This window comes from Parasteatoda tepidariorum, chromosome 5, assembly GCF_043381705.1.
Source record: "Parasteatoda tepidariorum isolate YZ-2023 chromosome 5, CAS_Ptep_4.0, whole genome shotgun sequence".
Taxonomy (NCBI): Eukaryota; Metazoa; Arthropoda; class Arachnida; order Araneae; family Theridiidae; genus Parasteatoda; species Parasteatoda tepidariorum.
Window position 1 is genome coordinate 48,881,179 of NC_092208.1, and position 26,459 is coordinate 48,907,637.

The 26,459-nt window shown below is 30.2% G+C and overlaps 1 protein-coding gene across 1 annotated transcript in view; it reads right to left on the reverse strand.

Annotated features, from left to right (window-relative positions):
* Positions 1–2,094: 2,094 nt before the first annotated feature.
* Positions 2,095–26,459, reverse strand: part of LOC107436814 (phospholipid scramblase 2) — a gene marked incomplete in the record, with an annotated part of 76,082 nt that continues 51,717 nt past the window's right edge. Inside the window, 3 exon segments of the mRNA XM_071181427.1 lie at positions 2,095–2,294; positions 4,792–4,855; positions 6,812–6,973. Of these exon segments, the coding sequence (XP_071037528.1) occupies positions 4,793–4,855; positions 6,812–6,973 (225 nt within the window).

The following is a 26,459-nucleotide window of genomic DNA, read 5'->3' on the forward strand; positions in this document are numbered from 1 at the left end:
TGAAGAATAAAAATAGTCAAAAGAATTTACGATTTCAGAATAATCAAAGAAAATAAAAAAAATAATGACTTGAGACTACGACCGGACTCGAAAGTCTCTTCAGGTCTGCGAATAAACTGTTAAAAAGATTTAAGAAAAGCAGGAAACAAACTTACCGATATGGAGTAAAATAAAATAAAAGTGCTTTAACATTAGACATACTAATCTAATAGTTAACAAAAATCGCTAAGAAGAAAACATATTAAAATTTGCTTTCAGCTTATATCGTAAAGATTAATTGGTAAAAAATATACAGCAACTTATATTTTAATGAAGTATTCTCTACGAAATACTAACATTTGGAAGCTTAACATTAAACGGAAACTAATAATTTTACTTTTTTTTAGGCTAAACCAGGTTTTGTTATGAACATTGTGTGCTGTGCTGTACAAATTTTTATGGTGCATACACTTGGAGTTGTTTTGTTTAATCTGAACACGTTTCCCAAGTGGGCAAATTCAACTGAACTGCTCGATTTTCAGAAAAATTCGAATATAAATGTAACTTTTTAAACACTCTATTTTGACTAAAACTCATACTCTCAAAAATAAAACTCTTTTTTATGACAATTCATTAATCGATTGTTTCCTTATTTTTGACAGTCATTTCTGCTTAAAAGACGTAATTTAAAACGACACGTTTCATAAGTTTAATGAAACTGTTTCCTTTCTCGTGTGTAACTCTCGTAAGTTTAATTGCATAAATTTTTTCATTGCATTCTGGAATTCCATCAATATTTTTTTTATCGAAGTTTAGAACCATGTGCAATATATGACAGGATGATACAGGGGTTGGTGCACTCGTATATCACGTAGATTTTCTAGGTCAAATTTCAGGCAATGACAGAGTGCTTATTAGTTACTATGTATTTCTTATTCGAACTAAAACAATTCTGCATTAATACTAATGCCTTCAAAATATCGCATTCTTAAACAAATGGGGATAATAATTTAATATAATTGACAAAATGTTAGCAAGTAGCATTTTCCATCAAATAGTTTCGTCAATAACAAAAAAATATTAAATTTTGAAGTTTCTTTTTTACTGTGCAATTGTAACTTAGTGAAATATGTGGTTGTGAGTCTTAGAACATAATTCACTTAAATATTCTAGTGTCTTTATTGATACTATGAAGTTTTGAATATGAAATTTCAAAAATTAAAATAAATAAGATTACCAAATTCCAGGATTAATTAATTATATATTTAAAAATAATAATATTTTTAAACTGTTATTCAACTTTTTGGATATTCTAATACTAATATTTTCTAAATTTCGAGTTTATAAAAAGATATACAAATATTTTCTCCTTTAAAATTGATTCCTTTTTTTCGCAGTTATGAAAATAATAATTAATTGTGAGTTTTTAAACTAAACTTTTTGTATAGAAATCAGATAATTTTAACAAAAGTTATTGAAATTTAGTGAACTTGATGTTTTTGTTTGATTCGTTTGGCAGGGATAATTCGAATGGCTAAAAAAGTTAGATGAAATTGTGCTAGTTATATTTACAGGACATTCTGGAGATTTGGAGTGACGACGTTTTCGAATTCGAATGGCTAAAAACGTTAGATGGAATTGTGCTAGTTATATTTGCAGGACATTCTGGAGATTTGGAATGCCGACGTTTTCGTTTGAGTTATTTGGCCGAGATGATTCAAATGGCGAAGAAATATAGCTGGAATTGCCTTAAGCTTAATGTTTGGGATGATTACGTATAATTCTTAAAGTTTTTGGTGTAACAGATGTTGGACATGAAATTTTAAAGGATAAATTTAATTTCCAAATTTTAAAAAATGATGTAAAATTTCAAAATATGAAATTATGAAATAATATTGTGGAAATTCGCTTATTATTTGTAAGTTGGAAATTGTTTTTTGAATATATTCCTAGTTTTACAAATGTATATGTAAAAGCTTTTTAAACACAATTCCTCAATTGTGCACTGTCAATTCTTTGTGGCTTTTTATTGTTCCACAAATAAGGAATTTACGATTTGATAGAAATTAATTATTTTGATTTCTTTCTTTTATGGCTTAAATATATCATTAAAACTTTAGGGTTAAAAATGTTTTATTTTGTTGTTAAGGAAATATTTACACATATCAAGTTATTTATTAAGTGAGGACATGCCAAGTCTTATGAAGGAACATAGAGCAGGAAAAATTGGACGTTATGAAAAATCAATACAGCAAACGACAAATAATCACATCACAACAGAATTCAGAAAAATATCCTTCATAGTACATTAAATCCTAAAAGAGAAAAAAGAAACATGACATATTAAGAGAATAAGCAAAACATTATAAAATTACTGCATACAAAATTCATACAGAACGACAAGAAATAACTTGAACAGACAAAGATTAAAATTTAATTTTTTTTCCGCAACATATTGCTTTACTTCTTTGGAAACCAAAATTTAGCCTTTCGTTATGATTCTGATCGAGCACATTGACTACAAACACTCAAAAATGGTGAAGTGCACTGATTGTCTTATAGCCCAAGAATGACCACCCTATTCACCAGACTTTAATCCAATAAATAGAATTGCCAAAGACTTGTATAAGGGAATGTGCTAAACTGTATCTCTCTGACGCAAATGGGACACCGGTGTCCTTTGTATATATGTTTGTTTCTGATGCTCTAATTACAAGTAAAATATATTGTGATATTTTTTAATTTCAAAAACAATCTAAATGCAAGTAAAAAAATATGTTATCAGAATTATATTTGTACTAAAATATAAAATCATAAAATTGAATTTTTTTAATTCCTATTCAAAAATTTATCAATAATTGATTTCGCAAATTAAAAAAATTCAATGATGAATAATTGTTTCTCTGGGATCTAAATAATGGCGGAAAGGTGCAAATTTGAAAAAAAAATTTTTTTGATAGTGAGCCATGTTTGGAAGTGTATAAATAAGTGTGTAAACTTTAACGTATAAATGAACCGGTGTTTCTTGCAGTATTTCATGACCATATATTTTTAATACCCCCAAAATACAATCCTCAAACTGGAAAATATGGTCCTAATTGTTTGGTAAGAAACGCGGTTTAAATTTTGGGCCCCCTAATGTTAATATCACTCTTTGCATACTTTAAAATATCCTACTATCTTTTTAAGAAAACTGGAAAAGTTTTTGTCTACAATTATAAAATTTGTTTTTCCAAAGATAACTCCATACAAAAAATTACTTCTACTAAATATTGATTATTTTTTAATATTCATTTAATAATAGTAGAAAAAGTTTTGATTTATTAAGTAAATACATTTTTATAACATTTTTAAAGAATAAAATTTTTAATGACAAAATACAAAATTTGGGAAAAATCAGTGAATAAATCCTGCAATATCGAGTTTTAAAAATAATTTTTCGAAATTTGATTTCTCAGGAACTATTCTACCGATTTCGTCAATTTTTGTATTTTGTCGTTGTTTGGAAGTGAGCAAGGTTTGGAAATGTTTAACTTTAAGCCGTGCTTAACTTTAACTGGTTTAACTTCTATCTCATCTAATTATGTTAATGACCCTCGCCAAAATTTAAGTTTCTTGGGAAGAATCTCTTGTTGATCGATTGGGGCATTTTCATCAGACCAAAGAGAATTTTTAATATTTTTCTGTCCCTCCCCTAATGCAATTCACCATGGAATTTTCAAAGATGAATTTTATTTTCAACTTTCGAATATATTTTGGTAAATTTAATATTATGAAACACTAAAATTAACTTATCATCAAAGTAGGGAAATTTCACCTAGTTCAGCAATCACTTAAATGTTATAAATTTTTACACATCGTACAACTCTTTATATCTATTTGAATTGTCAAATCAATGAAGTGACCAGAAAGCTTCATTACTTTTTTTTAAAATACAAAATGTGTTTTATGGCAAAAGTTTATCTTCCACTATAATAGTTTTCAGTGAGCACTAGACGCCTTGTGATTATTGGGAAAACCTCCAAGTTTATTAAGGAAATTTTAATCGTTTCGAAATTTTTCATACCTTTTTATATTCTCGAGACAAGCATTATTGTATAAATGTCTTAATTTTCTATCTCCTTTAACTATGTTAATGATCCAAGCAAAAATTATAGTTTCTTGGGGAGAATCTCTGGTTGATCGATTGGGTCATTTTCACCAGACAACAAGACGAAAATGTGATAAATGTACAGTTTTGGTAAGCAAGAGAGACGTTTTAATACTTTTCTGCCCCTCTCCTAACGCAATTCACCAAAGAATTTTCAAAGATGAATTTTATTTTCAAGTTTTGAATATACTTTGTTAAATTTCATATTATGAAACAATAGCCATGGAATTTTCGAAGATTAAATTTTATTCTCCAGTTTCGAAAATTTCATGTCCAATTTTAAAATATGAAACAATGAAATTACATTATTAATTTTAACACTTGAAGATTTCAAAACGTCTCAATTTTAGAGTATGTTCCTAAGTTTTCGAATTTATATGTAAGTACTTGAAACGAAATTCCAATCAATTTTGATGTGGCTTGTAATTGTTGCACAAATAAGCAATCTAAAAGAAATCCTTTTACATTCATGATATTATGGAAAATAGTTCTTTTTATTTCATTTTTATGGTCTAAATTTTTAAACACTAAAAACATTCGGGTGAAACACATTTTATTTTTTGTAAAATAAAAATACATGCATATTAAGTTTTAATGCTGTACCATAACCAGTTAAATGACAATATGTACAGTTTAGAAGCATAACATATGAAAAGTAGTACCTCAATCACAACAGATCACATCATTACAGGCTCTAGAAAAACAGCTTTCATAGTACATAAAATCCTAGAGGGAAATAGAAGTATGATACATTAAGAGGATAAAAAACATTCCATATCACTTTATAGAGATACAGGCAACAAAAAATAGTTTGGTCAAAGATTTTAATCAAATGATTTTATTACGACATATCACGAACTCTTTTGGTAGACGCTTTACTTCTTTGTAAACAAAAATTTAGTTTACCAGCAGGAATCTGCCCCAGACTACTGAGTTAAATCTACTCAAGAATGGTGAAAGTTATATTTTTAATGCCTTAGAGCACAAGGATGGCCATCTTATTCTCCAGATTTGTATTCAACAGATTTTCCGTTTGGGCCATATTGAATACAAGGGATTGTGCTAACCCTGGTAAGAATTTGACATCTCTGATAAATTCTTAAGCAAGGAATGGGATAAAATTATCAGTGGGTGAGTGGAGTTGAAGTTCCTCGCATAGAATTTTGAAACATGTTTACAGCTTTCAGTAAAGGTTCACTTTGCTGATTCAATTAGCATTCAAATTTGCATTGTAAATGCACAATTTATTTCTTGTCCTGTTTTATAATATAGGTAGTAGCTGCTACACCGTATATTTCTAACCATGAAAAACACTTACAGATTTCTAACCCTAAAGAACACTATCGTGTTGTATAATATAGTAGCTGATACGCCATATATTTCCAAGCCTAAGAAACACTTACAGATTTAAACTTTTCAAGAATTTTTGAACCTGCGCATTTTGAGTAAAACTATTACATAAAAGTCTAACGGTAACGGGATATGATCAAGCACTCGATAAGCCTAAAAATAGCTGAGAAAAGTTTATAAAGTCTAATAAAATTCAGAAAGAAAATCGACTAAAATTTTTACTAACATTTTTGCTTTCAACCCTTATTAGAAATTCGATTGACGCGAAGATAGTTTTGATATTCATAAAGTTTCGAAATTCCGACCACATTTTTTAGGAAATAATGAAGGGGCTATGGCGCAGTTACGTTCCGAATTGCTTTTTTTTTCGGAATTGTTCATTTTTACTTGTTTCCTTTCTGATCATTGTATGTTCGCTTTTCGGTAAGTATTTGACACCAGTGATGCTTAGTTAATTGTATGAAAAAAGTCCGAAATGACTCCGATCTATCAAACCGACGAAATGCTTTCTCTTTTAGTGAATTTTATTATCTCAACAATAAATAGAAGACAAAAAAAAAATACATAAACTTTAAAGAAATATACCAAAAAATACATACATAAAAACTACGTTTCTCAAGTGGACTAAAAAGAAGAAAATATTTTTTTTTCAGGCCTACAACATAAGAGGCTAAATAACTTTTAAAAAAAGTAGGGAATTTTTTCGATAGTATTATTACGAAAGTATAAAGTTTATTACGACGCATAGTGAAGTATAGTTATTATGAAAGTGATGCGCCATTATTTTATATTTGACAAAAAATGCTTTCTTGAATTTTGTTATCTCAACAATAAATGAAAAACAAAGTAAAAGAAAAGAAAATATACTTAAAAACTACGTTTTTAAAGACGACTAAAAAGAAAATAATTTTTGTTTTCAGACCTGAAATATAAAAGGCTGTATGGCTACTAAAAAACGCTAGGGGAATTTTTCGTTGGTGATTGAAGAAGTTTATTACAAAGATGATGCGCCTTTATTTTATGTTTGATAAAAATAAAATTACTTTCTTTTTTAGGCTGCTAAAATTGTGAACATATACATGTGAAACACAACTTACAATAAGAAAAAGTGATAAGAAAATAGTGAACGTATGTATGAGAAACACTATACTTACAATAAGAAAAAGTGACATCAGAAAATGCGAACATATGCATGAGAAACACTATACATACAATAAGAAAAAGTGACATAAGAAAAATATGAACATATGCATGAGAAACACTATATACTATATCAATAAGAAAAAGTGACATAAAAAATGTGAACATATGCATGAAAAACAATATACTTACAATAAGAAAAAGTGCTCCCAAGAGCATCGCTTTCTGATTTACATCTAACTCTGTGAGAAAAGTTAAACCAAATTGACTGTCGTCAGAGAGGGCTTCATCCAACACCCCTGAACACTTTTTCGTTATTTTGCCAACATCGACACCGCTCTTAGCATCGAGCACCTAAATCGTCAAAATGTCATTAGCACAAGAGAAATAATAAGACATCTATACAAAAAAAGTACACAAATGGAAATCAGAGGAGTTACTTTAACCCTTTGGCACATGTGGGACACTGGTGTCCCATTTATATATTTTTTTCTAGCCATCTAATTATACATAAGTATATATTTTAATATTTTTAAAGTTTATGAAAAACAGTTTAATAATCACTAAAAAATAAACAAAAACAAAAGAGTAGTTTGAATACATTTTCCCATCCATAATCAAAATTTCAGCAACAATTGATCTTGTGAGTTAAAGCAATTTCAATGATGAATTACTGCTTCTCTTAAACCTGAATAACATCAGATTTAAGGGAATAATAAATACAGATATGAAAAATTATTGTTTGGAAGTGAGCCACTCAAACGCAACAGCGGAGTTAAAATTGGACGTGCTGAAAGAGCCATTTTTGTTCTGGAACTCAACGCAAACTTCGTTTTGAAATATCGAATTTTTTCTGAAGTTATTAAGAATTTGAATGTTATTTCGTCATTTTTTCCAGCTCTTTTTGCTTGACATTGTAACTATTTATCAATTGTTGTAAATAAGAAATTATTTTTTTGGGACGCGCTCGCGTTTGAGTAGATGTCAATCAAAATTAGCGAAAAAAAAGACGGAGAGAGAGAGAAACATTTCATGTTGCCAGACATAAATCTTTACATTTTTGTTGACATTTTCAAAAATAAAAAAAAACTCATGAAATAGCTACTAAAACTGTTTCCCATTTGAATTGTTTCCCATAACAAATCAATACCTCTGGGGGTACTGGATTGGAGATCGATCGTTCTCTGATTCAGGTCAAAATTACGATCTTTGGATGAATGAATGGGTTCACCCTAAAAACGGGTGTGGCGTATGGGTGTGGTAGAAGTCTAATTCTTAACCATAGATGGTGCCACTTGAAAACAAGAACAATTGCACCCGTCGGCCTAAACAGGCATACGTTAACAACATCTGAATTATTACAATTCTCGTCAACAAGTAAATTATTCTTAATTCATTTCATCTTATTAAGTCTCACGGTCTGTATTCCTTGATGATTATTTCTCAAATATAGGTAATTATCTATTTCATTACGAATAACGCATAACAAAATGTTCTTACATAAAGCTATAATAATCGTATATTTGAAAAAGAAAGTGATCTGTGTTTTGCGAAAAATATCTACGCTTAGAAAAAAAAGAAGAAAAACAGGAAATATTAAAAAAAAAGTCAATTCCTACATTGTCAACAAAGAAAATTTTTTTTCAGTTACTTTTTATTCACATACACACTTTCCGTCTCTATTTATTCACTAATTTATTCACATGTTTCATTTTCCATTTTGTTCCCTCCTTTACTCTGACTAGAGTACAAAATGAAAAAAGAATCTGAAAAAGAAAATTTTTTCCCGCGATGTTATACGCTTCGCCACTGACGGTATTTATTCCTAAATTTATATCCTGTTAAATATCTAATATAAGATAAATTTTTTCTCCCATATGAAACTAAAATTAATTAATTCAATTTAATTAATGAATCAATATTAGAAAAACTGGATTAACATCAAATGTCACTACAAGTTTAAAAAAATGTGTTTGAACTTGAGTGGATAAACAAAAATCAATTATTAACGATTGGAAATTGGAATAAGATATATAAATAAGTATAGGGACAGTGTGTGAACTGATAGTAGGAATTGAAAAACAATGATGAATGAGAGGCAATTAAGATGGTTGGCGAGCTTAATAAGTAGGGGGCGGAAACTCCTCATGCATGTATTACCGACAAAATACGTACCGACATATTACCGACAAAATACGTATATACATAATATACCTAGGCATTCTATAGAATAACAAATGCTGTTCAGTATGAAAAATGATCCTGATCAGGTCATTATATAAATTATGCGTGTTCCCCAAAAATCGAAATATTATTTTGAAAAAATAATGATAGAGTCATTAAAAGAAGTTAATTCAGAATAAGTAAGAGTTGTGAGAAACGAAATTTATACCTTTTTTTCTAAGAGAAACAATTTTAATTTAAAAAATAAAAAATTAAAATTAATCTACTTGTTCTAACATGGTTGGCTCGAATGACACTTCACTACAATCAAAACGAATCGGAAACGTTTTTCATACTTTTTCGATTTCTCATTTGGCATTCTACACAATACCGAGGAAATGCATGAAGTATGAATCGTTTCGTAGCTCACCGACTAGTTTTAAGCATTCTGTAGAATGCCTAAGCATTCTATCGAATTTCTAACCATTCTACAGAATGCAACTTTCCAGATTTCAAACCTTGCCGGATAAACTTATATAATAAAAAAACTTGATATTGTTTATTTTAAACAAACGTTTCAGTCGTTGTTGGCATACACAAAAGAATTGTTTTTATTAAAGGAAATAAACCAGAATGAAATTACTATCTAAATCATTTTTTAAAATTTATTCTACAGTGCTCAGCCCCCTGCTTATATTATCAATCACCACCTAAAGATAAGGGCTTCTACTTTTGATTTGGTTTATTGTTTAATCAGAACTAGCTTTATCTTTTTTAGTATAATGCTATTTTAAATCAAGGACTAAATTTTATATTATAAGTATATTACTAAAACGATAACTATAAAACACCTATTTGGAAAAAAAATCAATATTTTAAGTTAACGTTTTGCCGTTTTTCTAGTTATCTAGTTTCTCTAGTTATCTAGTTCTAACAACTACAAGAGTCGCTTGTGCTTTGTCGAAGAGCTATCTAGTTATAACATTTCAAGGATATAACTAGCTAACTTAATACCAAAAAATGCATAATTCGAGATTTTAAAAAAAATATTGAGTTTAATTTTACAACCTTACCCACAATGTAACCGATACACAAATTTTGATTTACAGGACGCGTGAATTTTCTTTTGTAGAAAATTCTATATTCCTTGTAAATAAAATAGGAGGCTCAAGGTTTCATGTTTTTTCCCAAAAAGTGGAAAGTGAAAAAATCACTTAGCCTTGAGATGCCTATCGATTTGCAAAGAACTTAATGGTATGAGATGATTCAACTAAAAAACCGAGATAGGTAATAATTGAGAGTTGCTCGAAACTTTTTAATTTTTTAAGATATTCAACACCGACTTTTTTCATTAGTTTCCAAATATAATTCACTACAAAATTAAGAAGAAAAATTTTTTTCCACGCATGTGCAGTATTACCTTAACTACTTTAATTACTCATATCTTAAATGAATTTTTCTAAAATTTTAAAGAAAAATTTTATAGTTAATAACTGTAACAAAAATGTTGTCTAATTTTATTGAGCATTTATAAAATTATAGCAAAAAAAAGTAAAACAACAAAAAATTAGTTTTTTTCCATAAAAATTTCCATATTTTCATAAATATTTAAGCCTACCTTTCAAAAGTTTGTTTAATTATTGCATATAATAACCATCATAACTGTCACAAGTTACAAATCCAGTGCTATAATTTTTGGCATAGGCTGTTCAAAAACATTATTTTTGGTTTGTTATTTAATTGTTGGTCCCTCAAACCTGTAAAACTTTAAACTTAATTGATATGTATGATAAATCGCATAATCTAAATACTTCAGAACTTATAAAATAACTCGCTAAATATTTTTGGAGAAATATGAAAAAAATTTATTAGTATAGAAAAGAAATGTATCTATCATTATGTCCACCCCGGCNACACACTTTAACGGACACGATCAGTTATTTCATAGAATATCTAGGTATTCTATAAAATAACGGATTTCATACTTTAACGGTAGCATATGTAAATATTAGAGGGCTCCGCCCCCTGCTCGCTACCGCTCACCATCCCTCGATAACTGCTACGCAATTACATTTTTGATTAAATTAAAATCGTTTTCCTGGAGATTAGCTGGCAATTTTTCTGCACCAACATCACATAGAGAGAATATGATAGGATTGTAATATGTCAGAGGTCCTTGTTATCAGCATTATAAACTTATATATAGCAATTTTAATACAAACATTAATATAAACTTATATAAAGCGAGGAGGCAATATTATTTAACAAACTACAATAGGGCATTAGCGGGAGATTAATCTTCGTATTCGAAGCACACGTGGCAGAGCCTAACTCGGATTGACTATATTTGAGGGTGCCCCTTGATTCTCGCCGAGTTGTAATCGTGGTTGAACACCAAGCAGGGTGATGTTGAAACCCAATCGTGATTCCTATTGGTTTAGATTTTAGTGTTATTTTTAAATGTTCAACGGTGTATGTGATTTCAGAGGTCCGTTTGTTCTAAGTTGGATACCGGTTGGTAAGGTTACTTTTTCTTCTGGTCAATAAGATCGAAGGTATGTGGGCAGTTATAGAGTGGGACTTCAGAATAAAATGTCATCGCCAGTCAGGTACCACAGACGCAATTTTCGATTCGTATTTCGCCGAATTTATGTGACGATGGAGGTACACAGATTCTATTCATGATAAATTTAGACAGTATCTACATAACTACTAATAGAGAATTCGGTGCCCTTAAATCTGAGGATTTTCAAGCTAACGAAGAAGTGAGTTGTTTTTTTCCCTTTTCTTTCTGTGCTTACTCCATTAATTTTTTGTTTTGATTCAAAATGCATTTTCTTGGGTTTATTAATTTTGCTCATATCGGGTTCATTGCAATTTTATAAAGTTTTGGCCAATGTTTTGTTGAAATTTTCCAATGTTTTATTGAAATATCATTATAGTTTGACAGCCATTTCTGTTACTACGGTGTTCCGCGCAAACAGAAATGGTGCCAAACATAAGTCGCCAATTTCGTCAAGGAGCACCCTCAAGTACATTTTTACCCCTACAAACTCAAATCATTGTTGATCTTATAGGATGCCGGACGTTCCCTATATGGTGCTTCATCTCCCCCTCCCCAATAATTTAAATTTTAAACTGAAAACAATTAAAACTTAATGAAAAAAAATTAAAATATGGCAAACAAATTGAAACATGCAATATTAATAAATTGATGCTGAGTAATATTCTAAAAGCAAAACCCATTGCAAGTAATTGTCCAATTAACTACAATACTGTCAATTGACAAAATATTTTAGTTTCAACCAGACAAAAAGCAAATAATATGATAAAAACATATGTAACTAAAATTCGACAAATTAATTAAGCAATTTAATTTTTTTGTCATATTGAATACTAATAAGAAAACGCCCAGCTTGGCGATCAACCGCGACCACAACTTGGCGAGAATCAAGGGGCACCCTCAAATATAGTCTACCCAAAAAAACAAATGTAAAATGAAATAATTCTGTTATCAATGATCAATTTGCCTGAATTGTTATAAAAAAATAAGGTGAAAACAATAAAATTAAAAATTATTTACAATAGATTTCTGAATATTCTCAAAACCTAGCTATGTGCATTTTTCATTGATTTTTCTTTACACATCAGTTTGTGTACCAATGATTTGCACTTTCATGCATTATTTCAGAAATATCTCAAACAAATATGAACTGTTAATTAATATTTCTAGCTGCACGATTTTTTGAAAGTATGTAAAAAACAATTAAAAGTAAGAAAAAACAATGATAAAATTAAAAATTATTTTCAAAACCTCCTTATATACAACATTTTTTTATCAATTTCTTTTCCATATTATTCGTTTTCATTTAAACTTCTTGACTCTTCAACGTTTCTTCGCCCCGCATTTCGCAGTCGCGTATTGATAGTACTGTGATTATTTTCCCGGTAATTTTGTACTGCTAAATTTCAGCCTTATGTCGCTGTTGATATCTCCTAAGATATTCACGGCGATCCATTTTTTATAAAAGACTAGCTGACCCGGCAAACGTTGTTTTGCCATATGAATTATTTCTAGAGTATGAAAATATAGAGAACTTTCATTTATGTACCTGTGTAAGGGGCCAACAGAAAAAAGCGCATAAGTGAAAGAGACGCATAAGTAAAAAACTTCAAAATTCTAAAATGCAACGAAAATTACAGTGACAATATGACTAAATTTGTTTCCAAAGATAAAATGTTAATATTTATACTGTTTTGGTATTTACTATATTTATGCAAAGAAGAAATTTAACATACCTAAAGACAATTTATTTTCTTACAAAATAATCTTAATGCATGTTTGTATTTGTTTTTGCCGACGTATTTCAAAAACAGTTTTTTCCAGTTCATATAAATGGGATAAGGGAGTTTTAGAAGCAAAATTAAATTGTAAATAGTCAATAATAGCGTCTAAAGCTCCTATTACTTCTGTGTGATTTGGAGGAACTTTATCATCCTCATCAGTATCATCCATCACGTTCTCATCGTCCACAAGTTAGAATGAACAGTTCTTCACAAAAAAATTGAGTTTTTTGAGAGGGGGTGAAACATCACATGATAAATTTCAAAGAAAAGTACTTGACGTCATAATATGCTGCTCAATAAGTTGTTCGATTACTACTGTCACCAAAAAGGACTACCTCCTTTTATTTACTAATGATGCCCATCTGATTGCAAGTAAGTGATAGCGGTCTCTTTCATATTCCAGGTGTCCTTTTTTCTCCCCTAGAAAACAGCATGAGAGTAAAACTAACCTCGGGACAAGAGGAATGGTCATTTTCTTAAAGATGAATGGGCTTTAATTGTTGTTGGTGTAACAGATAAGACACCCTATTCAAAATTCTAGAAAGAATGTCTTTCCAGAAACAGCAAAATGGTCATAGGGGGAAGAAAATTCAAAAGGATCTAACTACATATTTCTTTTTATCTGTACCAAGGATTGTTTATTTGCTTCATTTTTTATTTAAAACCTTTTTTTAAAAGAAAAAATATTTGAAGGATAAAAAAATTAAAATGTTAGCCTTAAATTTCGGAGCATAATTGAAAAATGTATATTTAGAGCGACGCATAAACGAAGGATGTTTATCATTATTTTCTAACCTAATGTTCTAGGACCTATAAAAATCGTCGTATTAATGAAAGTGGTGCATAAAAGAGGTGGTGTGTAAGTGAGAGTTCACTGTATCTTATTTATTGTAAGTGCTGCAACCGTATGTGGTCTATGAGTGGAAAAGGCATGGAGCGCTGTGAACGATGACGGAATGTGAAAATAGCAACTCACCAAATAATATTTTTTTTCAATTTATTGTATTTTTTTTAATAAATAATATATACAACGAATTCTGAAAATATTAGTCAACAATATTAATCTCTTAGTGCAATGAAATGTACAACATTTTTTGTCATTCCATCTTTAACTAACACAAATAAACTGGCACATCTGTGAATATAATAGGGATTCGTGGAAGTAATATACTTTCACTCCGGAATTTTTTTTTAAAATAATAACTTCGATAACGTTGCTCATAAATTTTTAACGATTAATTGCGTGCCGTTGCACAGCCATGGTGGGTTCAAATTACGAAGCAAAATATCCGGAGATCCAACTTTCAGTACTAAATTATGCGGTGGTATGCCTGGTAAATCCAATGAGTTTAAAAACTCTGTTGGAAAATTTGTAGCTTCAATGGGATCGCAAACTGCTTCAACGGATTTATATGTCACCAAGTTACCTGGCAATAACTGCTGTATCAATTCGTTGACGTCCACATTTTTTGTTGCTAAGATCGCCCTTTCGGCCAGCCACTCATGATGAACGCATTACCTGTGTACATCGGGAAATATTAGGTTAAGAAGAGCATCTTGTGAATCAATGATTGTGCAGAAATCGTCCTGTAATTTTATGCATCCAGTCTCATCCTTAGTAACTTTTTCATCACCGATATCTAACAATTGTTTTGAGAATGTTTCAGCAGATGGATCTTGAAGCATTCGGACGCGCATATTTACTTTTAGTTGAACTTTTTCAACATTACGCCACAGTGGAGAGGAGTTCAAGCAAGCATTGATCTCATCAGCGTACGTTGAACGTGAAATGACGCGAATTGCTTGTCTGAAATCACCTGAAAGGAGTAACAGAGTGCCGCCAAATAATTTGTGATTGTTTTTTATATCTTTCAATGTCCTGTTCAACGCCTCAAGCGAGTGTTTGTGTGCCATAGTGCATTCATCCCAGATGATGATTTTACAGTGTTTCAACACTGTGGCCATAGGCGATTGTTTTTTTATGTTGCACCCTTGCATCTGGGTTGTTTTGAATATTTAGTGGCAGCTTAAATACTGAATGAGCTGTTCTGCCTCCATCCGATAAAGTTGCCACAATGCCCGATGATGCAGCGGCCAACGCGATGCCATTATTTGATCTTATTTCAGTGAGAATTAGCGAAATAATAAATGTTTTGCCAGTTATACCTGGTGCATCTAAAAAAAAATCCATCTTGTCCTGCTGAAACTGTGAGCATAATGCGGTCATAAATGTTCCTTTGTTCTTCATTCATTAGTGGAACATTGCGAGTAACAATCGCTGCCATTTCTATCGTATAGTATTGAAGTTCATGATTCATGTCGGTGTTTAATAAATCAGAGGCACTTCGATTTGGCGAAGGCATACCGAAATGACTGAGTGGCAAGTTGGCAATAATAATGCAAAGATCCTCAATAGCAATCAGTGCTTCATTGTACATAGCATCGCTGAATGCTATCGTTAGATCGTTACAACATGTGCGATGTTGATACCGTTTATCATCAGTCATCGAATCCTTGTGATCATCCCATAACGTCTCTATACGGGCCGGAAAACATGTAGTTAATACTATAGCGAATAGGAGACGAATTCGCTTTGCGGTACAGTTCAATGCTGCTTCAGCAAGCATACATTCCCACTGGTTGTCGTCTTCCAGCAAGCCGTGTGCAAGGCATACATCTTTATACGTTGGATGCTGATGTCCATCGACTTTACGCATATTTTGAAATAACAATGAGCCGGTGACATTAACCAACAACAGTCGAAAATAAAAGCACTCAATCTGCCTTGGATTGACTGTAAATACTCTCCCCAAGGCGTTTGATTTGAATAAACCGGGACACGCATCAACCGGTGTTCCTTGCTTGTGGGGTGTCCATTTTATTTGTTTGAGCCCATGCGAAATAGTGTGGTACTTCAGAGTAGAGTAATGGCAGTGCAAAGGCACCAAAAGCATCCGCACGATTACGCAATTCAAAAAAATTCGGTGAGTGTAATTTTTGGTGGATTTATAGCTCGGTCAATCACTGTCTCGTTCGTGAAATATACGCTCTGACCGTTTTCAAGATGAACGGCTAAATGAATAACGGTTGGATAATGAATTGGGAATCCAAAGTTACGCCAAACAGCTTCATTGGAGCTGATGTACCGGGCAATTTGGAACAGCGTTATTTCGTCGTTGTTATTCACTGGAAGAGCAGTCGCATTGGTATTTTCAACTCGAAATACTGCCAATATTATATACTGCCTTTATTCACATACTTGCAAATATATTTGATGCTCTTCTTTTAAGGACGAGCATAAGTATTAAAGTTTAATATGACTTGTTGCAACGTGCGTGAATATTACTTTTGACTAATTATGTTTGACTAATTATGTAATTGTCTAGTTTGGATCCGAATGCGATTAAATAAGGATATATTTAAAATATGCGTTAAATCTGTCCAAAAAACGAGAAAAAAAATTAGTTACAAACCTATTCTCAGACCTACTGAATATACATATTAAATTTCATCAAAATCTGTCGAGCCACTTAGGAGGTGTTTAACCACTAAAACTGTGACAAGAGATTTTTATATATATATTTATATAAGTATTTTAAGGTAAACTCTGTTCAATCGCAACAAGATTTAGCTGGTAAGTTTAGTTGTAACATTTCTGCAGACAGCATTATTAAAAATTATTACCTTAACACTCACAAGCGTTCTCAATTTTGATTGGCTGTTTTGTGCGTTACCAACCAGAAGTCTTCTGTGATTGGCTATGTGTTATCATTCGACTCTCTTCGTATAAAGATATATATATATGAAAGGGTAGCAGTCATGGTGAGTGTTGTTGAGCCACCACGCAGATAGCAGTTGGAAGGCAAAAAGTATTTTAATAGCTTCACATAGTATATTCAAAACATTTTCTTATCAATGGCGGAGCTCAAATTCACACTCCAAAACTGTGTGCTTAAGTTTTTATCCTAAGGAAAGTAGCAAATGAATTTCCCTCCATTTTGTCATATTTTAAGGAAAAAGGGAAATCTTAGTAATTAGAAATGGTGGAAGATCATAAAGTAGAGAAACAGGAGACGGAAATGGAGGATCACACAAAAGAGTATGAAGTTTTGAAAAATAGGAGACGGAAATGGGGGAGGATCAGGAAGTTGAGGAACAGGAAGTTGAGGAACAGGAAATAGAAATAGTGGATTAGGATCAGGAAGTGGAGAAACAGGAGTGATGGATCAGCAGGATTAGGAAGAAAAGGACGGGGCTAAGGAAGAATACGAGTGAGGAATGGCAAAAGTAGATCGTTAAATGAGATATTAGAAACGTAGGACATAATTGTAGTACGTTAGTTAATTTCTTGATTCATATTTTATTTTTATAATAAATATTAGTAATAAGAAGGTAACAAAGAATTTGCGAAGAGGGAGTTTAGGAATCCATGATTAGGTTAGCAACATTTATAATTTATTCCCAAAGTTATAGTTCTCTTTTTATCTAACTAAAATGAGTAGTCGCTGGAAAAATAATGATTATTTTATAAAAATTGTAGAAAATTTATTATGGTTATTGACTACTGATTGATTTTATTACCCGCTTATTGATTTTTATTTGTATTCAACGTTTAATTGCATTGATTGTAACATACACATATTTTGAAATCTTTGTTAAAAATAAAATATAAAAAGTATGCAAGCAAATTAATATTAGTAGGTAGCAAATTAATATATAGGTAGCAAAGGTAATAGTCAGCAATATATAGGTAGGATAATAGCTTATCCTACCTATATATTGCTACCTATATATTGCTATATATTGCTGCTTATTATATAATAGCAATAGCAATATATAGGTATAGGATAATAGCAATATATAGGTAGCAATATAGGTAGCAAATTAATATTTATGTAGCGTAAAATTAAAAATGTTTTTGAAATTTGACGATTTACAACTAGGGAAGATGGGACTAAAAGCATTAAAACATCTCAGATTTCTAGATAAATCATAAATATGAGTATTAGTAACACTTTAAATTTTTCATGAAATTCAAAATGCCTTTGGTGTTTTAAGTTTTGCCTTTCACTGTAATTCAAATTGCTGAATTTCGATCGATTTTTTTTATCATTTGAATCTGAATTTGTGATCATAACTATTTCGATCATTTTAAAACTAATGTTTTGTCAAGAGCCAAAAAAAAACATAAGTGTTTTATTAAGAATTTCCTGTATATTTCTGATTTAAATTCCAAACCTTATCCAGATTTTTTATAACAATTAATGGTGTAGCAGAAAACTAAAATTAAAATAAACATCTCCATCTATCCAATGTTCCTTTGTTTTACTAAAAAAAATTCAGTTTTGATTAATTAGTTTCATAAAATAAATAAATATTTTTTTAAAAATTTTTGTTAAGAATATTCAGAAAATAAGATATAGGATAGATAAGATGATTATCCATTAACTGTGATTTGTTTAGCTATATGTTGTCCTTGTAACAAGTACGAAGTTGTTATCAATGTTCGTTTAAACATTTTTAATATGTTTCATCTCCAAAATTATATTTCACGATCACCCTATTTAAAAGCTCTTCAAAACATTACCTCTATCATTATTTTTTATTTCTGGTTACATAAATTATAGATTATATTTCAAAAAAATAAATTTTGTAAATCACGGTTTAAATCAGTAAATTCAATAACTTAATATAAATAGCCATACAAAGTAGTAACGAATTTAATGAAATTTCAGTCAAATTAATCAATCAATCAATCAAAAATCAATATTTGTGACAGACGCCTTTTTAGATACTCAAATAAAGTATAAAATTAATTTTGCCTCTGAAGTTATTACGTTAAAAATACCAGAAACTACAATTATTTTTTTTAATGCGTTATTGCCAAAATAGGCATCCCGCAGACGAGGAGCCCTTGCAATAAGACCAATTCCAAAACTTCAATGTTTGTATTTTTAAAGACTAAAACTAAAAGATTTCCTTTAAAAATTCCATCGCTTTAGGTTACCAGTTTCAGAAATTTGAGAGTATTTTTCAAAGTAACAATTTGTTGCAGAATAAGAATTAAATTCTTCGACGCGCAGAATTTTTATTAAACATATTTTTCGATTTTTTTTTATTAATTAGGTCAAAAATTAATGAAAAATAATATATTTAGCATTTTAATTTATGGTTATGAATTATAATTATAACATGAAACACTGGTGTATTTCTCTGCTTTAAATGCTAAATAATTCATACACGGCTTACTTCCGAACAATAATTTTTAAATTTGTGTTTATTTAGGTCTATGAAAAACAATTATTTCATTATTGAAATTTATTTAATTTGCAATTATTAATTGATTTTTGACTATCACAAACTACGTTTTAGGGGATTTTATATTTTAGTGCAAATAAAATTCCGATAATCTAAGATATTTTTTTACTATTTATTAGACAGTTTTTGTATTTAAAAAATATCAAAATATATTTTTTCTGGTAAATAGAGCACTAGGAAAAATATATTAAACAGAAACCGGTGTCCCATTTGTGTCAAAGGGTTATAGGACAAATTTCTTAAATTTTATTTTAGCATCTTTTAAATGTTATTCTTTTAAAATGTAATTAGTATAACGTTTCTGTTGAAATATTCCCAATTCTTTCCGATTAATTTTGGCAACTTAAATGTTGCATCGATTTTAGTAACTATTAAACTATTTTTTAACATTAAAAAATGCTTTTTGCTTGTAATTAGAGCTTCAGAAAAACTATAAAAAAGGGACGCCTGTTACTCATCTGTGTCAAAGGGGTATCAGAGAAATCAATTTTTATAACGTTTTCGATTATATGTTCTCAATTCCTTGCAAATAATTTTCAACTTAAAAGTTTGCAAATGTCTTATCAACCAAAAGCCAAATCGTTCATTATTTAATGTGTACTATTTCAAAATAAAATAAAATAAATGTATAGAGTACTTGGTTTGTTCTTAAAACTTATAACACGCTTTAATTCTCTGTTTTATATTAATTTATGATGCCTCCAATCATAAAAATCATTTTAAATTAGAGTTTTATAGTGAATTCAAGCATAAAATTAGCCCTCAAAGTTACACCAAGTCTCTTAAATGATATCTCCTTGAGAAACTAGTACAAAATTTAACAAACTGGTATAGGTTAGTAAAAGTAATAATTGATTAAAAGTTTACTAATTCTAAAAAGATAAGGAATTTTATCTTTAAATTAATTGCTAATGAAACGTAACAACACTGTTATATTAGTTAAAACGTAGTATTATCTTTTAAAATCCTTTTTAGCAGATACTCCTGAGCAATTAGTCTGAAAAAAATAATAATGTTCTGTAATATATTGAATTAAAATGAAGTCTGAAACTAAGCTCATTTTTTTATTTTAAAAATGATACCTTTTCAGCGAGAAATAGTTGGAATAGTTTATATTTAATAAATATCTGAAATCATTTTTTTTTATCTTAAAACATTTAGATACGTTCATATTTTAAGAAAGAAATTAGACTTCTTCTTCCTTTTTAAAAGCAAGATATTTTTGAGGATTTATGTTACCAAAAACACATCTGAATAAACTTTCGCTCCTACAGATAAGTTTCTTAAAGATCTGAAAAATAAAATTCCCTTGACACGTATTCAAAAGAATCGTTTTTTAAATATCTTTCACAATCAACATGAGTATTAAGACGAAAAATATGTCTAAAAAGATAAGGTATTCTAATACCTTATGTCATACTGTGTCATAGGATTTACATTATATTTTCACATGTGTAGATATATTGAAAGGCGTTATATCTGGTCATGATAATAAAAAAAATCTTTAAAATAATATAAATAGAAGTAACTCTTTCATTGCAGCTCATTTTATCATAGATTGTAGCATAATTCCACATTGTAAAAATGCCATCTATCAAAATTCAAACAGGGTTTCTGATTGGTATTGTCGTATGCTTACTTTCTGGTATGTGACCATTTAAATTTATATTTGAAAAAGCATATGACTTGCAACATGTATAATAAATTATGTTTCATATTTTCTATTATATTTTCTATTTCCTGTTTTATATTGCATGAAATATTTCTGTGTATTGAAAATTATGTCGGGTTGAGCTTACAGATTTATTTTAGATTCAATAAATTTTAATATTATGTAGAGTAAGGGTGGACACAGGAATATAAAGGTTCCTTGCCCTGAAGGACTTGATGATTTAAAATGTATTTTTTGGTTAAAATATTTTACCTTCACATGCTATCCCGGGTGAACAAAAATTGAACCAGAAATAAGTTTTCATTATTTTGCCGATATTACGTAACATTTGAGATAGATTTTTTTGTCGAGAGCAATTAAAAGCACTCTTCATTTACTCCATCTTGAAAAATAACCACTGAGCAATGCGAAAAGAAAAACTCGTTTAATACATATTTGATAATATTAGATAAGATTTATCTTTAAAATAAAAGTGTTGAAATAGAAATGATTCTGGAATCAAAGTATGTTTGTGACAAACAAACAATAGATTCATTTATTAGTTTTCATTAATATGAAATATTTCGCCTCTACATACAAACCCGGGGAAGCAAAAATTGAACCAGAAATATTTTTTTGAGGATTTTGACGATAAAATTTAATTTTTCTGATAGATATTTCGTCAATAGTAATTAATAGCAGGCTTCATTAGATACTTACATTCATTATTACTTCACTATTTCTTCTATAAAAATAACTAATGAGCAATGCGAGCTACTGAAAACTAATAACTGCCTATAAACAAAAAAAAATAATTAAAAAGTGTTATGAGTAAAATTAGAAATCTAAATTAATCAATAAGTGATTTGCTTTTGCAGGTAAATTCAATCATCAATTCATTTTTTTTTTCAGAATAAAAAACAAAATAGGTCTTCCAAAAATAATTATAAAATCAAATAAATAAATAAAAGTTATTGGATTTGTTTGCGTATGGGTAACAGAAAAGTAACAATATATGTAAAAAATTATGTGCACCATAAAAACTATGTATTCTTAGCTTATATTGGCACATTTATTTTTTAGAGGCATAAAAATAGCAAAATATTGCAAACACTGCCTTATTTACTCTACTGGACAGTAATTTCCTAGGCATTTTATAGATTAAATTGCATTCGTAATTGTTAAAAGATTACGTGAGTTTAAAGCAAAGTTTTTTTTTTTCATAGTTATATTCGATTCACCACATCTACAATAACCTTAGTTTCGGAAATTGTATAAAAATTATTCTGTTTTGAACAATATGAACATTTAATATAAGGTGTTTTGTAATTACTGTCCTTAATACAAAAATATATAATTTCATAATTATGTCATTACAGGAACATATGCCTTTGAGGGAAATTTTTTTTATTTAGGTGTAAAAAAAACGAGTTACAAAACAAAAACGAAATAACTGATACTATTGTATACTCCTTCTGACAAAAAACTACTTTTCTCGATTTTAATTCCAATGTTTTCGGAAATGATTGTTGGAATTTAAAGGAACCTTTTTATCACATGAATAAAAATTCATTTCCTTCATTGATATAGATTATGCTAAGCAGAGCCGAATTATAACTTTCGTAGGCCCTAGGCATAGGTACCCCGTTTTTGGGCCCTCCCCTTTTTTCCCCACTCCTCCCCTCTTTTCAAAATATATGCTAAAATTTTCTTGCATATTTTTTTTTTACATTTTTATTAATATGGATTTTAATTTACAAATTTGTTTATCGAACTTTATCTGCAATACCGACATACTGCCGATATTGCAGTTGATATCGATAATACCATTATGATTTGTTCGCTCGATAACTATGTAAACACTTCACGTCAACAATACAACAACAAACCAGCAAAGAAAACAGTGAAATTGATAGTGAGATTAATTACAAGAAATATTTATACTACAAATAGCTTCATAGTTTTCATGATACTACTATGATAACTAAGTGAAGGAAATTAACATTGTCAAAAGTAAATCTTTTGAAATTATTTATAAATAAATTTGCAAGGTAGGTTAAATGTTTACTAATAGTAAAAAAAATGATTTAATACTATTTTAATAAAATGCGTAGTTTGGAATTCGACAGCATAATACAAGATTTCGTTGAATCCAAAAATCGCAAAAAAGTAATATATTAGATCATAAGATTCTGCAAAATAATTTATTACCGAAAAATATTATATTTTTATTTGTATCTTCATAATTTTGTGCAAAATACACTTGTTGTTTTTAAAGCTAAATTATTTTTGTCAACAAATATTTTTCTCCCAAGTTTTTCACAGGCCCCTGAATTTCGTAGGCCCTAGGCAAGTGCCTAGTGTGCCTATAGGTTAATCCGGCCCTGATGCTAAGTATTATATATTTCATTACTTATGTACCCTTATTTATATTCTTCATATTTAAACAAATGTATATACTAATTTAGAATCGTAAATTCTGAGCAGCATGAAAATTAGACCATTCTGAAAATTTTTATTATCGGCTATGACTTTTCAATTTCACAGGCAAAGTTTTAATCCCCTGCCATCTTGAAAATAGTTTTCTATTTTTAACGGAAGTTGACAATATTATTGTTACAGTCAATGACCGAAATCATGAGAATGTCGACTTTCACCGGTGAATCTTAAGAATCACGTAGCTGCTTTGGTGAATGTCCAAAATTTTTGTTATATCCGATTTGCTGTTAATTTATTCGTTGATATTAATTATATTTATACGATATTTTAATACCTGCTGAGGATGGATTAGGAGAAACATCAGTGTTCGGAGTACCGGGCAAATGCATACTGGGCAGTGGCACTTGACCTTACAATAAACAGTGATGTAGGTCATGCCGGGCAAATGGATTCAGGGCAATGGCACATAACTAGACCTAGTACATATTTCGAACATTTAATCAAATTGACTATGTGTTACCAATATCCATCGGTAGAAGGCAACAATCACCAATTTCGGAGTCGCGATGGCTCAGGGGATAGAGCGTTCGCTTTCCAATGAGGTGAATCGCGGGTTCGAATCCCGGCGTTGGCTGGTCGATATGAATACCGTATCCTGTTTGCACCGACCACATTGCTGACGTGAAATATCCTAAGTGGTAGACGGATCATGGGTTAGGCACTTTGAAGTCAGGCTAACCGTGAGAGGTTCTCACTGTCGTCCTCTTCATGTAACGCAAATAAGGGTTAGCTCCATCAAAAAGTCCTCCCCGATGGCAAATTTCTCCCAATACTTGATCCCTTGTCTTACTGATTGGGTTCGAAATTACAAGGCTACGGAGTTGAACATTGGAAGTCGTAAGCCCAAAAGTTGGATCTGCTACTCAAAAAATCACAAATTTTAGTCATTCATTGTGACATAATAATAAATCGTGATTTTTTTTTCTAATATACTTTAGCATAGCTACCAACCGTTGCTGCGAAGAGTTTTTTTCTAGTAATAGTAAAATGTGTATAGTATTATTTATGCTTTGATTAATAAATACGAGTATCAACTTTTAGTTACCCAAATATTAAAACCCTTTCAAAACTTTTGGTCCTCAGAAAAGATGATGGAAAAGTATCTGAAAAGGGGCTCATAGAATATTTACTACAAGATCAACTATCCTGGTTTTTGTTTCACAGCATGGGATTTGGCACAGACTAGTTAGAAAAGATGTTAACGAATGGAATAATGATCCCCGATTACCAAGAATCTAAGACATATGTTCCCTCATGTCAAACTAGTGAATGATTTCTCAAAAAGAGCTGTGAAGCTAATTCACAAGACTTCTTAAAATGCAAAAACAGTTTTTAGTGCAAGTGGTCGATTGTTATCATAAAATAATCTCCATTTTTTAAAAAATTAAATTTTCAATAATTGTGATTATTAATTAGATGTATAATGTACTGTCTAAACTGAGTCAAATGTTTGAGTTACTGCTTATTGTTACCTTGTTATGAAAAACTAGATTCTATTAGAAAATATTTTTGACCTTCTTTTAGTACGCATGAAAACTATATGGCTTAAAGATTATATCAGTAAATCGTGTTGAGCAAGGATCGAAAAATCGATAACTGACAAGGAAATTTGTAAACATTCATATTTTTCTTGTCAGAATGTCATAGGGTAGGTGCTCCTTCGATTTTTTTAAAGTATTATTTTCTCTTACATGGTAGACAGATAATGTGTTAGAGTCCCCTTTCCTTCTAGCTAACCATGGGAGGTTTTTGTGGTTTACCTCTCCATGTTACGCAAATGCAGGTTAGCTCCATAAAAAAGTCCGCCACGAAAGCAAGTTTCTTTCAATACTTGATCCAGTAGTTCCCTTGTCTTTTGAGCAGGGTTCAAAATTACAAGGCTATGGAGTTGAACATTAGTAGCAGTAAACCCTCCAAAAAATTGGGTCCGCTGCTTAATGACGCTTATAAAATAAAATAAGATTCAACTAAATTTTGCTAAACAAGTGATCAACTTGCCTTGCACCACTAAATCTCTCAGACCTCATTCATAAAGCTGAAACTCCTATTCATACAGCTGAAACTTCAATTTGTAAGACTGAAGCTCCTATTTATAAAGCTGAATATTTTCTTCCACGGAGAATAATAAGGTAAAACAAATAATACTGACAATTTCTACAAAGTCCGAGATTTCTCAGGCTAACCATTAATAGCAGTATGTATGAACCCGGAATAACTGTACATACTTCGATATCAGGTTAAAATTTATCCTTATTTTTGGTCTCGAAATCTAAAAAATCTAATAGAGATTCGTTCGATTCATCTCCACATCCTCCAAAAAATTTCCCAAGCATACAATGTTTACGAATGCCAAAGCCTTTATAATTTAAATTCAGAATTAAAGAGTATTTCGAACGATGACTTTAATATCTGTATCTGAAACTTTCATAGGAGAGTATATGCAATAGTGTTACATCAGGTAGAGACACGGAAACACGGAAACACGTTAAATGGATACCTAAATCCGTTAGAAACTAAAAAGTCAGGAAGAGATTCATTCGAAGACTATGGTGAATAATTTATTCCAATAACCACTGAAGAAAAGTTAAGAGAGCAAGGTTTCAGAAAGTCGAAGTCATTGAAATAACAGCGTAAGATTTATGCAAATTCGGAACAAAGATTTAAATTTTTTGTTTTGTTTTTGAAACTTATATAATTAGCTGGGTGAGAAGCGTATTCCGTCCGGAAGAGGTTAAATAGAACATATTAATTGGATATGTAACTCACATTACATTTTCAGGAGTTCGTTGCCCAGCCCTTCACACTTATCAGCCCTAGCTAACAACCACACTCTGTAGTTTTCACAATTTCCTGAAGAAAACG